Genomic DNA, 14,470 nt, shown 5'->3' on the forward strand with positions numbered 1-14,470 from the left:
TCAAGATTCAGCTGCATCAGGACCAACCATCTGGCACGACATTCCCTCATCTGCAAGAGCGGGGAGTCAGAGCTTGATTTCAAATGCCTCTGGCGCCACTGTTCAATGAGGAAAATTACAGACAGGGAGCCTCAAAGGCGGACCCCTGTGACACCGCCAGGTGGGTCAGAGGCTCGGGAAATGTCTCCCGTGACTTCACAGTGCCCCTTCGTGGAAGCAGGAGTGACACACTTGCTCTGGAGTCAGCACGCCCACCAGATGACAGGAATCAAAGCAGCGAGAGCAGGGAGGAGGGGACAAGCTGTGAGTCAAGCAATGGAGGATGGGAAGAAAACGGGAGAGTCCAGTGACTCATGACCAATACATACAGGCTGGGAAAGGAGAGATCTGCCCCCAGGTTACTGAAGTGGCCCTGTACACGGGGGCTTTTGTCTTAGTCTATAGACTGCACCATAATCTTTTCTGGGTAGCTCCTTCTTTGACCTAGCTTCAGCCCAGGTAGGCTGAAGTCGCTGAAGGGAATCAAACATTTCTGAGCATTACTCTGTGCTAGGTGCTTTGCTGGGCACTTGCACAAATGTCACTTCCTTTAATTCCCATGACCACCTCTGTTTTGTGCTAAGAAGACTGAGTTAGAGGGTTATGTGAGGTCAGGGCTGGGGTTTCCATCAGGAGCAGATGAAGCCACACAGTGGTCAGGCTGCAGCCAGCAACAGCGAACCATGGCTAAGACCCTGGCTTAGCCCTTCATTTGCTAAGAGGAACGAAGACATTGCCAGGTAAACAAGTGTTTTGTGGGCAAAGATGAATGTAATTGTGTGTGTGTGCGCGCGCGCATATGTTCGTGTTTTTTAAATTAAAAAAAGAGGAAGGGGTAAAGATATATCATGATAAACCATTCAGACATTTAAAAAATACTGAATTTGCCCAGCCAGCGTGGCTCAGTGGTTGAGCGTCGACTTATGAACCAGGACAGTGGTCGGCAAACTCATTAGTCAACAGAGCCAAATATCAACAGTACAACGATTGAAATTTCTTTTGAGAGCCACATTTTTTAAACTTCAACTTCTAACACCACTTCTTCAAAGTAGACTCGCCTAGGCTGTGGTATTTTGTGGAAGAGCCACACTCAAGGGGCCAAAGAGCCGCATGTGGCTCGCGAGCTGTAGTTTGCTGACCACTGAACCAGGAGATCACAGTTTGATTCGTGGTCAGGGCACATGCTCAGGTTGTGGGCTCAATCCCCAGTGGGGGGCGTGCAGGAGGCAGCAGATCAATGATTCTCACTCATCATTGATGTTTCTATCTCTCTCTCCCTCTCCCTTCCTCTCTTAAATCAATAAAAATATATTTTAAAAAATACTGAATTTATAGGAAATTTCTGAATACTACAGTATTGGCAGTTAATAAACCTCTGTGTTGTTCATACTAAATGATGAGTCATTATACCTTATGAATAAAAGATGATCATCACCTGATACAAGGCTATGACTACATCCTTAAAATATACTTAAGAAAATCTAAACCCCAAAAATGCTTTCCAAATATATTTTCAAAGTTTAGTAATAAAAGACTTGGCAGGGGTAATTATATTCCATTTCTTTTTTAAAAGGTAACTAGAGAGAAAGGATGATTAAAGCAAGGAATTGCATTAAAATATACTAGCATCTTTGGATTTAACCTTTTGCACTTGGATGTCGAGTGTGACTCGACACGGTTAGTATCGGTAGCAGCAACAATAATTTGAAATATAAAAAAATCCAAATAAATAAGTTTGTATGAAAAGAAATTCCAGTTTTTTATTCTACTGCCGCGCTTTGTAAAATCTGGGGTATTTAAAAAATTAAATCCCGAGTAGAATAAAGGAATCGAGAAAAAAGCAAGCGAGTGCAAAGGGTTAAAGGCAGACCATTCGATTTTTCCCATCGGTGAATAACAAGATCAAGTTCTCTTCCACCCTCACAGCCCTTCCTCAAGCCTGTAGGCTCAGACCCCCAGCAGAATCCCCATGTCTACATCACTCGGCCCCTATCTATAGTCCCCTCTGGGCCCTAGAGTCTGAGATGGTTAGGCTGGAAGGGGCCTTGGAGACTGCCAAATCCAACCCACTCACTTCAGAGACAAGCCATTCAAGGCCCAGAGAGGCCAAGTGGCTTGCTCAAGGTCACACAGCAAATGAACAACTGAGTTGAATGGCTACGTCTCTTTGTTCCTAGTCTAGTGCATTACTGGACTTCCACTGTGTCATGTGAAGCTGCGGAAAGACAATACGGTGAGCCACCCAGGAGAGAGCTTAGGAGCAGATCACGCTTGTACCACAGAACTGGACAGGATGCCCAGGTGCCCGGAGCACCAAGCCCTGTGTGAGCCGCTCAGATGAACTGGGGGTCCCGGAACTTTACCCCATCCTCCCGGAGCTTCTGCCTCCTCTTCTCTTCCACGGCAGCCCTCTTCTGGTTCTCCCTGCGCCGCTGTTCCTCGAGTTTGCGCCATCGTTCTTCCATCTGCTTTTCATACTGGAGTTTGGCTCTTTTCTGCTTCTCCAGGAACTGTTGCTCTCTGGCAGCTGGGGGAAGAAAAACAAAGAGAGGTGGCATTAGCAGCGCACGCCACACCGTTTGCATTAAGACCAACAATGTGGAAGCAAGAGTGAGCCAAAAACAAAAAAACAAAAAAAGAGCCCGGTGGAAGTTCAGGCCGCAGTGACTGAGATGAGGGGTTCTGGCAGCTCTGCCACTAGCTGGGTGACCCTGGGCATGCTAACCATGCCAGCTCTGCTTTCGTTTCCTCCTCTGTGACATGGCGACAGTCACGTCTGCAACATCACCGTGCTGTGAAGATGGAACGAGACAATGCATGAAAAGGGTCCAGTAAGTGCGCCTACACGTGGCAGCCATGACTATCATTGCTATCTTAGAGTCAGCCTTGCCAGCCTGGGTAAGCCACACACCGCTGAGAAATGAGAATTGTAACGGTACATTCATTCAAAACACATTAACTGTGCATACACCACTCACCAAGCTAGGCAAGGGGGTAAACACATGAATGAGCTTGGCCTACACAAGACAATAAAGGGGCCTTAAGTCTACCTGGCCCAGTCAGGGAAGGGTTCCCTGGAGGGGACAATAGGGGACAATGCCTGAGCTAACCAGCAGGAGGCAGTCAAGAGAGAACTTGAAAGCTCCTCATTTATCTCAATTCAGGGGGGAGGGGATACTTTCTAACCACACACTTTCTACCTACCTCAGAGCACCCTGTGGGGACATGCCCTACTTACCCATCTACAGCCTGCAAGAGGTAAGACAGCCTTTCTCAACCGGATTCCCCATCTTAATACAGATGTCTCAATTGGCCCTTCTCGAAGCCCCAGAGAGAGCGAGCCTGAGTGAGTGCACACAGTGGACACCCAAGACTTCTCAGGTTCTCATGCTACCCACAGCCCCGAGCACAGGGCCTAGAACACAGCGTACGCTCAGTGTTTGCTAGTTGAGTAAAGGAACTGTTTGGAAAATTATGTAATTGTAAATGCACCAATCGCAGCATGGGTTCGCCCCCAATTCTCCACATTCATCTAACAATTGTCCTAGCTCAATGGTCGGCAAACTCATTAGTCAACAGAGCCAAATATCAACAGTACAACGATTGAAATTTCCTTGGAGAGCCAAATTTTTTAAACTTCAACTTCTTCTAACGCCACTTCTTCAAAATAGACTCGCCCAGGCCTTGGTATTTTGTGGAAGAGCCACACTCAAGGGGCCAAAGAGCCGCATGTGGCTCGCGAGCCGCAGTTTGCCAACCACGGGCCTAGCTCTCTTCCAATTCAGCCACAGAATTTTAAGGCTCTTGAGGAAAGATACAGCCGTATCTCCACTTTCTTGGTCCTAAACTGCCAAAGTGCACAACTTACCCATAAACTTTTCCCTTTCTTCGCGTCTTTCCTTGGCTAGCCTTTGTCTCTCATCACATCTTAAGAACCCCTCCATGCCTGCAAGAAAGAAAACATGATGAAACATTTCTTCACTCCTTCCCCACCTGCTGGGCCCGCACCCTGGGTCTGGCCACACGCACATCATCCATCTTCATCACTTTGGCCTTGGAGGCCAGGTCCCTCACTCCCCACCATACACAGCCCAACACACACACACACACACACACACACACACACACACACACGGGCAGCCCCAGAACTGAGGGGTGGCAACAACAGCTGCCACACTCACCCACCAACACCAATCCCAGAGAATCAAGTCCATTCCCTAGTCTTCTGTCCCCGGGCCTGGCCCTGCAGGCATCAGAAAGTGTAATAAATGACAGAGAGCCCTGACTGTGTTCAGAAAAGCCCACCAGGTCTCCCCAAGTCTGGCTCCCAGGGGAGGGGAGAAGCAGAAAAGTGGACACGATTATTACACAGAGTGAACATTCTAGTGTCTGGAGGGACTAACGGCTGCAGGACACATGCGAGCTCCTCAGATGAACACTGAGAACCACACGCTCAAGTTTTTGTTGTTGTTGTTGTCTTTTGTTAATCCTCACCCAAGGGCATTTTTTCCATTGATTTTTAGAGAGAGTGGAGGGAGGGAGGGAGGAAGGGGAGGGGAGAGAGACAGAGATATATAGATGTGAGAGAGACACATCAACTGGTTGCCTCCCACACCCACCCTGACTAGGGCTTGGGATCGAACCTGCAACCCAGGTATGTGCCCTTAACCAGGAGTCAAACCTGAGACCCTTTGGTGCTTGGGCCTACTCTCTAACCACTGAGCACACTGGCCAGGGCCACAGGCTCAAGTTTGATTTTGGTTCTGAGAAGTTTGCTCTGATGTCAATCTCAGTATTTTATTTGTATTTATTTTTTAAATATAATTTTATTGATTTCAGAGTGAAAGGGAGAGAGAGATAGAAACATCAATGATGAGAGAGAATCATTGATTGGCTGCCTCCTGCATGCCTCCTACTGGGGATGGAGCCCGAAACTCGGGCATGTGCCCTGACTGGGAATGGAACCATGACCTCCTGGTTCATAGGTCGATGCTCAACCACTGAGCCACGCCAGCCGGGGCTCAATGTTAGTATTTTAGAATCACAAAGAAGCAATATACTCCTGTTTGTCACTTAAATAACTACAAAAAATAAAATGGAACAAATGGCAGTTAACCCCACGCTCTCCTCCCCGCCCCCCCCCCCCCCACACACACACACATAAATGTCCGGGGAGCATCCCAGGAGCTCCTAACTGTCATCCATTTTCTACAAAACCCTAAAGGGCTTTCTAAATCAAAGATGAAATGATCTTCACCGTTCTTATAGAATGGGAAATAATTTACAGCACTAGGCCACCATTGGTCATTCATGAATATTATTTCTCTAATGTTCCAGCACAACATTCGGAAGCAATAGGCTTCAGTGCTAGCACAACCATCAGCTTCCTAGTTCCTGAACCCACCTCTCTGGTGACATCACATGTTGATTTCACAGTGCCAGTTGCCATGGAAACCTGTGCCCCACCCCTCTCTCGAAGGTTCCTGGACTGTCCAGGAAGGACTGAAAGGTCTGGGCTACAGAGTAGGAATGTGAACAAGAATAGGGATGGATGAGACAAACACTAGATTGTCACGATTCTCCACCAGCATCTGCTATTGAAGCCTAGATCACAGATAAGGCAAATCAGTGCTTATTAAGAGACAAGCACTAAAACAATCAACCCTGGACAAGTGTCACTCTCCATGTTTGGTTTCAATCAACTTAATCGATGCTACCAACAACATGGATGGCATCAATAATTTCAAGCCCCCCCCCCCAATAAAATAATTTCAAGGCCCAACTTCACAGCTCTTTACTGCTGGTCCCCCACAATCAAACCCCAAACACTCTTTCCCAGCTTGACCTCAGCACTGCCCCTTTCTCCCACACACTTTCCAACTAAAACTGCCCTTTCTCCCCTCCCCCCCCACCTTCATTCTGTTTGGTGGTTGTGTTCGCCTCTAACTTGGTTTCCATGGGGACAGAGAGGCTACTGAACCAAGGTGGCTTCCACATTTCTGGGTCACCCAGTTCAGGCCCCTGCCCCGTCCCCTACAGTGGCCCCGAGATACACACACAGTGCTCAAAGGTAGGCATGTAGTCAGTGGAAGGGGAGCAGGGAGATAAAACCACGTTTCTCTTTTCTCTAAATATGTTCAGGATCTTGTCTCTACAGCAAGAGTTTGACTAGTATGAATATGTTCCGTGTGAAAGACCACAAAGAGAAGTTGAGGAGCCCTGGACGGATGCTTGTGCCCTCCCAAGGGGGACATGCATCTCTCTGTATTGTCCACGCCACCCTCCAGGTGTTAATGGGCCTGCCCCATATCTAAGGTAGAGCCCAAGAACTACTGAAAATGTTCTTTAAACAGCAGAAAGAAAAACAGAGGGAAAAGGGCCAAGCACATTTGAAACTGGCCACCTTACCTTGAGGCTTTAGGAACAGAAAGCTGGTTTTTCCGTAGACATACATGATTTCAGGCTGCCTCCTGGTGGGCATTTGTCAGAGTCACACCTTCAAATCACAGCAAATCTCTATTATGATGCTCAGAGTCATCACCACACGTTTCATCATAATAGGAGATGACAACAGAGCAGTTGCTATGGACCAGTGGGCACTGCTTGGATTGCAGTCACAGTGCACTGCTTGGATTACTGTCATAACAGGAGGTGACAATAGAGCAGTTACTATGGACCAGTGCACTTGGATTGCTATCATGATCTTATAGGTGCAGAAAGGGAGGCACAGAGAGGTTAGTTAATTAACTTGTCTGAGATCACACCATCAGAAGTGGAGAAGCCAGGTTCCAATATAAGAACCTGACTCCAAGACATACATATTTTCTTTTTTTTAATTTTTATTTATTGGTTTTGAGAGAGGAGGAAAGGAGGGAGAGAGACAGACAGACAGACAGACAGACATCAACTTGTTGTTCCTCTTATTTATACATTCATTGGTTGCTTCTTGTGTGCTTGACCAGGGATCAAACCCACAACCTTGGTGTACTGCAAGCATGTCAAACTCAAAAGCTAACACGGGCCAAATAAACAAGGTTTAAGTCTATGTGGGCCACAAAAAAACAAAAGCTTCCATTTTCATAGAAACATAGGTTTATTTCGCTAGAGACATGCTGAAGACAAAGGGCTGAAACAAATCAGTAATCATTAACATAAAATAATAGAACGTTTTAATAAAAATTAATATTTTTTCTTGAACATCAACTTACCAGACACTGAATAACTGCACAAATTAATAATTGTAATGCAAATAAACCTATTTTTCTTATTCTCAGAAAGCAAAATATTTCCTGTTGCGCACACCAAGCAAGTTAATTCAAGACTAATGGCGTGGCCATCGGCTGCTAAAATATTCACTGCTGGTATTAGTGGAGAGAAATGGTGCGCCGGCGTGTAAGGCACGTAAGGGAAATGAATGCAACATGATTATAGTAATCAGTCATTAGAGAACATTAGTTCATTTTTAATAATTATGTATAACAGGATATTGTAAAAATTAAGTTATGAATTTTTTATTAAAATGTCTCTTACATACCGTTATATTGGCTGAGTCACAAAAACATTCGTGTGGACCGCATGCGGCCTGTGCGCCACGAGTTTGACATGCTTGGTGTACTGGAACAACACTCTAACCAACTGAGCTCCATTGCCAGGGTCAAGACACACACACACACACACACACACACACACACACACACACACATTCTTTTTTTTGGAAAGGCATATGAAGAGGATCCCCTGCTCCATGGCTTTTATTTTGATAAGAAGTCCTGCAAATCTGAACATCAAGCTACAGAGTTACAACCGAATAGTACCTCCCCATGAAAGGATTTTGGCAAGTGCATCCCATGAAATGGATCACAATTCATATAAAAGTGGTGATATGGAGAAGACACTCACTGGCATACAGAATGCCAAACAGCTCTCCCTTCAATCTCATAGTTCATCTATTGAGTCCCTTTCTCCAGCGGGTGATTTATTTGGACTGGGTATCTTTAAAATTGGCAGTGACAGCCTCCAGCGAAGCACTTCTCTAGAAAGTTGGTTGACATCCTATAAAAGCAATGATGATCTTTTTAGCTGTCATAGCTCTGTAAGCATAAGCAGTGGCTCAGTTGGTGAACTGAGTAAAAGGACATTAGATCTCCTAAAATAGTTTGGAGAATATCCAGAGCCCCCCAGAGCAAAAGATAAAGTGGTGTGTGTGTGTGTGTATTCTTTTTCAAAAATATATATTTTTTTTATTGATTTCAGAGAGGAAGGGAGAGGAAGGAGAGAAACATCGATGAGAATCACTGATTGGCTGCCTTCTGCACGCCCCCTACTGGGGATCGAGCCCATAACCTGGGAATGTGCCCTTGACCGGAATCGAACCTGGGACCCTTCAGTCCCCAGGCCAACGCTCTATCCACTGAACCAAACCGGCTAGGGCTCCTGCCCCATTCTTGACGCCATCTTGCTTCCCAGGACAACCATATTCAGGTGATGTGCAGCCCTGAAACGGAGGCCTTTTCCTGGGCAATTCATCCCTACAGGAAATGAGAATGAAACTGGGATACTGAGCTGCTAAACAACTATTTTATGTTAACAGAACAGCATAAAATTCCATACTTCACTGATTCGCTCTTGTTTTGGAATAACTTCCCGTTCACTGTGTCTGGGCTGCAGGAATACATTTTTAAAAACTAATTTTAAAATGAATTTTATTAGCCTGAGGCACTCTCCCACTAGAATATTAATGAGATGCTATTATTCAATTATTCATGGTACTGGTAATAACCATTATCGAAACACAAAGTTTTTAGGGGAAGCCAGCTGTGTTTGACTTTTAAAAATTAATTGCATTAAATGAATTTTAAAGTACCCTTCCCTATCATACTCACATCCGTGCAACTGCAATGTCCCCCCAAAAAGAAAGGGGGCCAGGAATGAAGAGCTCATCAAGTGGGAAGTCCAATGCTAGCTGTGATGATCTGGCTAGGCACAGGGAGGCCACTGGCTCTCAACTGTGGCCACACAATGGAATCTCCTGGGAGTTCTAAAACTTACAAGTGCCTGTGTCTCCCTCCCAGAGGTTGACCTGGTCGACACAGGTATGGCCAGGGCCTTGGTGCTTTCAAAGCTCCCATGTGACTGTAAGGTGCAGCAGCAGGACAGAGAACTTGGTCTGCTCCCCTTACTGGAATGCACATCAGAAGTGTCTGGAGGGCTTGTAACCCCAGGCTGCCGGGTGGTACACCCAGAGCTTCTGATGGAGTTAATCCCATCTGTGGCCTTCTTCCAAGTCCCCAAGTTACTGGTTTTACTTTTTCCTCTCAAATATCCAGATGATAGATCTGGGTTCCAACAAAACATTTTTTAAATTTTAAAATTAAATTGATTGGGATAACACTGGTTAATAACATTATATATACTTCAGATGTACAACTTTATAATTCAACTTCTGTACACTCAATTGCGTGCTTGCCACCCAAAGTCTCGTGTTCTTCTGTCACCATATATTTCACCCCCTTCACCATTCTGTTATATGTATCTATGAGTTTTTATGTTTTGTTGTTCATTTGTTGCTTTTTGATTTATATCCCACATGAGTGAAATCACATGGTTCTTGTCCTTCTCTGTCTGACTTATTTCACTTAGCACAATACTCTCAAGAATCATCCAAGTCACAAATGGCAAAATTTCATCGTTTTATGGCTGAGTAGTATTCCATTGTATATGTGTACATGTTCATCTAATCTTCTGTCGAAGGACACTTGGGTTGTTTCCGTGTTTTGGATTTTGTGAATAATACTTCAATGAACATAGGGATGCATGTAGTTTTAAGAATAAGACTTTCAAATTTTTTAGATACCCAGAAGATGGATTGCTGGATCATACAGTAGTTCTATTTTTAATTTTTTAAGGAACCTCCATAATGCTTTCCATGGTGGCTGCACCAATTTACATTCCCACCAGCAGTACACCAGGGTTCCTTTTTCTCTACAACCTCTCCAACACTTGTTATTTCTTATCTTACTGATAATAGCCATTCTAACAGGAGAAAGGTGGTATCTCATTGTGGTTTTATTTGCATTTCCCTTACAGCTAGTGATTCAACAAAACATTTTTAATAGAATGCAAAGATATATGGTTCATTTGAATATGTAAAAATCATACGTCCCCGAAAAGTGTCTTTGCCACACAACTTCAAGAGCTTTGTTATTATATTTTATAAAACTGGGGAGCAAAAATGAATGACAAATTGAAAGAAAAAGAAATTAGTCTGCTACAGTTTTTGTTTTAATATGTTTTTTTAAATATATTTTTATTTTTTACAGAGAGGAAGGGAGAGGGATAGAGAGTTAGAAACATCGATGAGAGAGAAACATTGATCAGCTGCCTCCTGCACACCACCTACCAGGGATGTACCCACAACCAAGGTACATGCCCTTGACCGGAATCGAACCCAGGACCCTTCAGTCTGCAGGCTGACGCTCTATCCACTGAGCCAAACAGGTCAGGGCTGTTTTAATATGTTTTTATTGATTTCAAAAGAGGGAGAGAGAGAAACATCAACAATGAGATAGGAACATTGATCGGCTGCCTCCTACACATCCCCTACTGGGGGTCAAGCCCAAAACCAAGGCATGTGCCCTGACTGGGAATCAAACCAGTGACCACTTGGTTCATGGGTTGATGCTCAACCCCTGAGCAACACCAACCGGGCAGTCTGCTACTGTGCCAATAAATGATAGTGTTCTGTGATAAATAGTTATTGTGATTACATGAAATTATATATGTGAAGAACTTCCCATTATAGTAAATGCTCATTAAATGTTAGTTGCCATTATTTTTAGAGGGAGATTATATTTTGAGATTAAAGAAATGCAGACTCAGCCCTGACCGGTTTGGCTCAGTGGATAGCGCGTCGGCCTGCAGACTCAAGGGTCCCAGGTTTGATTCCGGTCAAGGGCATGTACCTTGGTTGTGGGCACATCCCCAGTAGGGGGTGTGCAGGAGGCAGCTGATGGATGTTTCTCTCTCATCGATGTTCCTAACTCTCTATCCCTCTCCCTTCCTCTCTGTAAAAAATCAATAAAATATATTTTTAAAAAAGAAAGAAATGCAGACTCAGAAAAGTCAAGTGATGTATCTAATGTCATATTAAGTAGAAGGACTCATTATCTCTCTGACCCTTTAACCTGTTGTGATTTCTCCTAGACTCTGCTGCTCTCCCTGGGGGTGGGGAGAGAGGATCATGGGAGGCAGGATCAGCAATGAAGGCCAGGAAGGTGGAAATTCTGGGGAGGGGTAATGGTATATATAAAAATATGCTAGAGAATAATAGTCAAAGCCTGAAACCTCATTGAACTTCAGTTCTACCAGTGGGAACTGAAAATCAATGGACAGAATCTGGAACCTTGGTTCATGTTTGCATGCAGATATACTGTTTCTGTTCATAAAGCATCATATATTCCTGCCTCATATTTTCAATTAAAATCTTAAAACCAACCTGGCTGGCATGGCCCAGTGGTTGAGTGTCGACCTATGAACCAGGAGGTCACTGTTCGATTCCCGGTCAGGGCACATGCCCGGGTTGTGGGCTCAGTCCCCAGTGTGGGATGTGCAGGAGGCAGCCAATCCACGATTCTCTCTCGTTATTGATGTTTCTCTCTCTCTTTCCCTTTCCCTTCCTCTCTGAAATCAATAAAAATACATTTTTTAAATATCTCGAAACGAATTACAACCCCAAAGGGTCAGTAAACATTCTATTTAAATGTATTTCCGGGTGGAGCTAAATCCCAATTCTCAGTAGCTCCTGTCGGTGTCCATCCACGTCTCAGGATGACCGCTTCAGTGCAGTGGACTGTGATGAAAACCCACAGCACTAAGAGCTAAAGAAGATGCTTGCCTGGCAACCTGATTTTTCTCTAAAATGAAATTCATATGCATTAAAGGCACTCTGAGAATATTAATAAATCAACCTTTAATACTGTTAAAATCATACCAGTGAACAATGCACAAAATCCCTGGAAAGTACATTTAATGCATGATTGGCATATTCAAAATTCCAAATCATGGAATTTCAGGGGGAAGAGCTCTCAGGGGCCCAATTCAATGCTCTACTTGCCTCAAGACAGAGAGAGGGCCCTCACTGGTTTGGCTCAGTGGATAGAGCATCGGCCTGCAGACTCAAGGGTCCCAGGTTCGATTCTGGTCAAGGGCATGTACCTTGGTTGCGGGCACATCCCCAGTATGGGGTGTGCAGGAGGCAGCTGATCGATGTTTCTCTCTCATCGATGTTTCTAACTCTCTATCCCTCTCCCTTCCTCTCTGTAAAAAATCAATAAAATATATTTTTTTAAAAAAGATAGAGAGAGGGTTGCTCTCTGTCCTCCACCAGAAAGAGAACAGTCTTTATCCTCTCAGCTTCCTCCATTCTGCTCACCCAATAAGGTGGCTCAGTCCTTGGGCTTTTGTTACATGGATGGAGAATACAGGTAGAAAGGGCTTCAGGACTGCAAGAAGTGAATGGGCTTTGATTACTGACATTGGAAAGGGGAGCAAAAACTGTGTGAGGGGACGAAAGAGAAGGAAGTGAGACATAGAGGACAAGGGAGTCAGGAACCATGCCAGGTTGCCTCTGGGGAGAATTATGCCTGAAAGTTGAGTACAGTGTGACCCTCAGAGGTAGGTAGGTAGGGTGTGTGTGTGTGTGTGTGTGTGTGTGTGTGTGTGAGAGAGAGAGAGAGACAGAGAGAGAGAGAGAGAGAGAGAGAGAGAGAGAGATAGATACTGGGAACCAGAGGAACAGGCAAAGAGCTGCAGGTTAGAATTCAATCCTGACACTTCACGTGTCCAGTAAAGTTCTGAATTGCTTTTAATCTGTTTTGCCTACTGAATTCTATTTCTCTGGCTATCACATGGGGTTCTGTCATTTGGGATATTTCTCTTTAGAAACAAATACCTATGCAGGAACTAGCCTTAGGGGAGTCGCAGGGTTTCAGAGACCCTTCAGGGACCATTGGTTCCATTTTCTATCTCTGATAAGAACAGAATTAGGTGGCTTCAACTGCAATTTGTGTTTGGTAACATGCCATTTCTCCCAATAGCTTAATAACTTAGCTGACAATTTGGGGGGCACTAATCCAGCGATTCTGGGGCTTTAGCATACATCAGGAAAATCCCCTGGAAGACTTGTTAAAACAGACTGCTGGGCCCCCACTCCCCAGAGCTTCTGATGCAGCAGATCTGGGGTGGGGCCTGGGAACCTGCACTTCTAATGAGTTCCCAGGTGATGCTGATGCTGCTGGTCTGGGAGACACACTTTGAGAACTGCTGATCTAATCCATTTCTCATCTGCTACAACCCAGGTATCAAAATACATTAAAAATATGTATACAGACACCAAAAAGTCATTGGAAAGAAAGAAGTGGAGAAATAGGGAACTACATAAGAATATACACAAATCTATGCTGTTATGATGTTTTTGTAAAATACACTTGCTAAATTCCTAGAGATTTCTTTTAAAACTACTGAATTACATTTTCCAGAAAAATGCCAGCCATAATAAGAGTATTACTAAACGACTCAAATGATTCCTAAACAATTCTCTTAAATCACAATTGCACAGCTAAGAGAATGACCAGTTTTTATTACAGGGTTTTTGTTTGTTTGTTTTTAGTTTTGAACTGAGTGAAGTCCAAACAATCACGAAGAGCAGAGCGGTCTATCATCGAGGTCAAACAGTAATGAGAATGGATCTCCTCCTCTTCACCTCGTAATCTTCACCAATCTTCCACGAAACCCTCTGCACGGGGTTACAGCCAGTCTGCTCCCAGTCCCCCGTTCTGTAAAAGGGAGGTAGTGGTGGCCCAGCCAGTGTGGCTCAGTGGTTGAGCATTGACCTATGAACCAAGAGGTCACAGTTCGATTCTCAGTCAGGGCATATGCCTGGGTTGTGGACTTGATCCCCAGTAGGGGGCGTGCAAGAGGCAACCGATCAATGATTCTCTCTCATCATTGATGTTTCCATCTCTCTCTCCCTCCCCCTTCCTCTCTGAAATCAATAAAAATACATCCTATATAATAAAAGGCTAATATGCAAATTGACCGAATGGCAGAATGACCGGTCACTACGACATGCACTGACCACCAGGGGGCAGACGCCCTGACCAGTAGGTTAGCTTGCTGCTGGGGTCCGGCCAATCAGGACTGGGCGAGACAGGTGGGACACACCCTGGAGCCCTCCGGCAGTCCTTCCCTGGCCAGGGTTCCCGATTGCAAGAGGGCGCAGGCCAGGCCGAAGGACCCCATCAATCTGTGCACTGGGCCTCTAGTAAAAAAAATAAAATAAAATAAAATAAAAGGGAGGTAATAGTAGTGCCTGTCTGACTTACAGGCAGAGGCAGAAGAGATCTCTGGCACTGCTTTGCTGCATCCAACACAG

General features: G+C 44.8%; 1 protein-coding gene across 1 annotated transcript in view; it reads right to left on the minus strand.

The window, feature by feature from the left end:
- The window catches only part of MAP7D2 (MAP7 domain containing 2), a 95,777-nt gene that overhangs the window by 46,478 nt on the left and 34,829 nt on the right, over positions 1-14,470 (minus strand). The window contains exons 2-3 of the mRNA XM_054720663.1: positions 3,908-3,985; positions 2,403-2,566 (exon numbers count right to left, since the gene is read on the minus strand). Coding sequence (XP_054576638.1) covers positions 2,403-2,566; positions 3,908-3,985 — 242 coding nt within the window. The remainder of the gene's footprint in view (positions 1-2,402; positions 2,567-3,907; positions 3,986-14,470) is intronic.

The sequence above is a fragment of the Eptesicus fuscus genome, chromosome 1 (assembly GCF_027574615.1).
Source record: "Eptesicus fuscus isolate TK198812 chromosome 1, DD_ASM_mEF_20220401, whole genome shotgun sequence".
Classification (NCBI taxonomy): domain Eukaryota; kingdom Metazoa; phylum Chordata; class Mammalia; order Chiroptera; family Vespertilionidae; genus Eptesicus; species Eptesicus fuscus.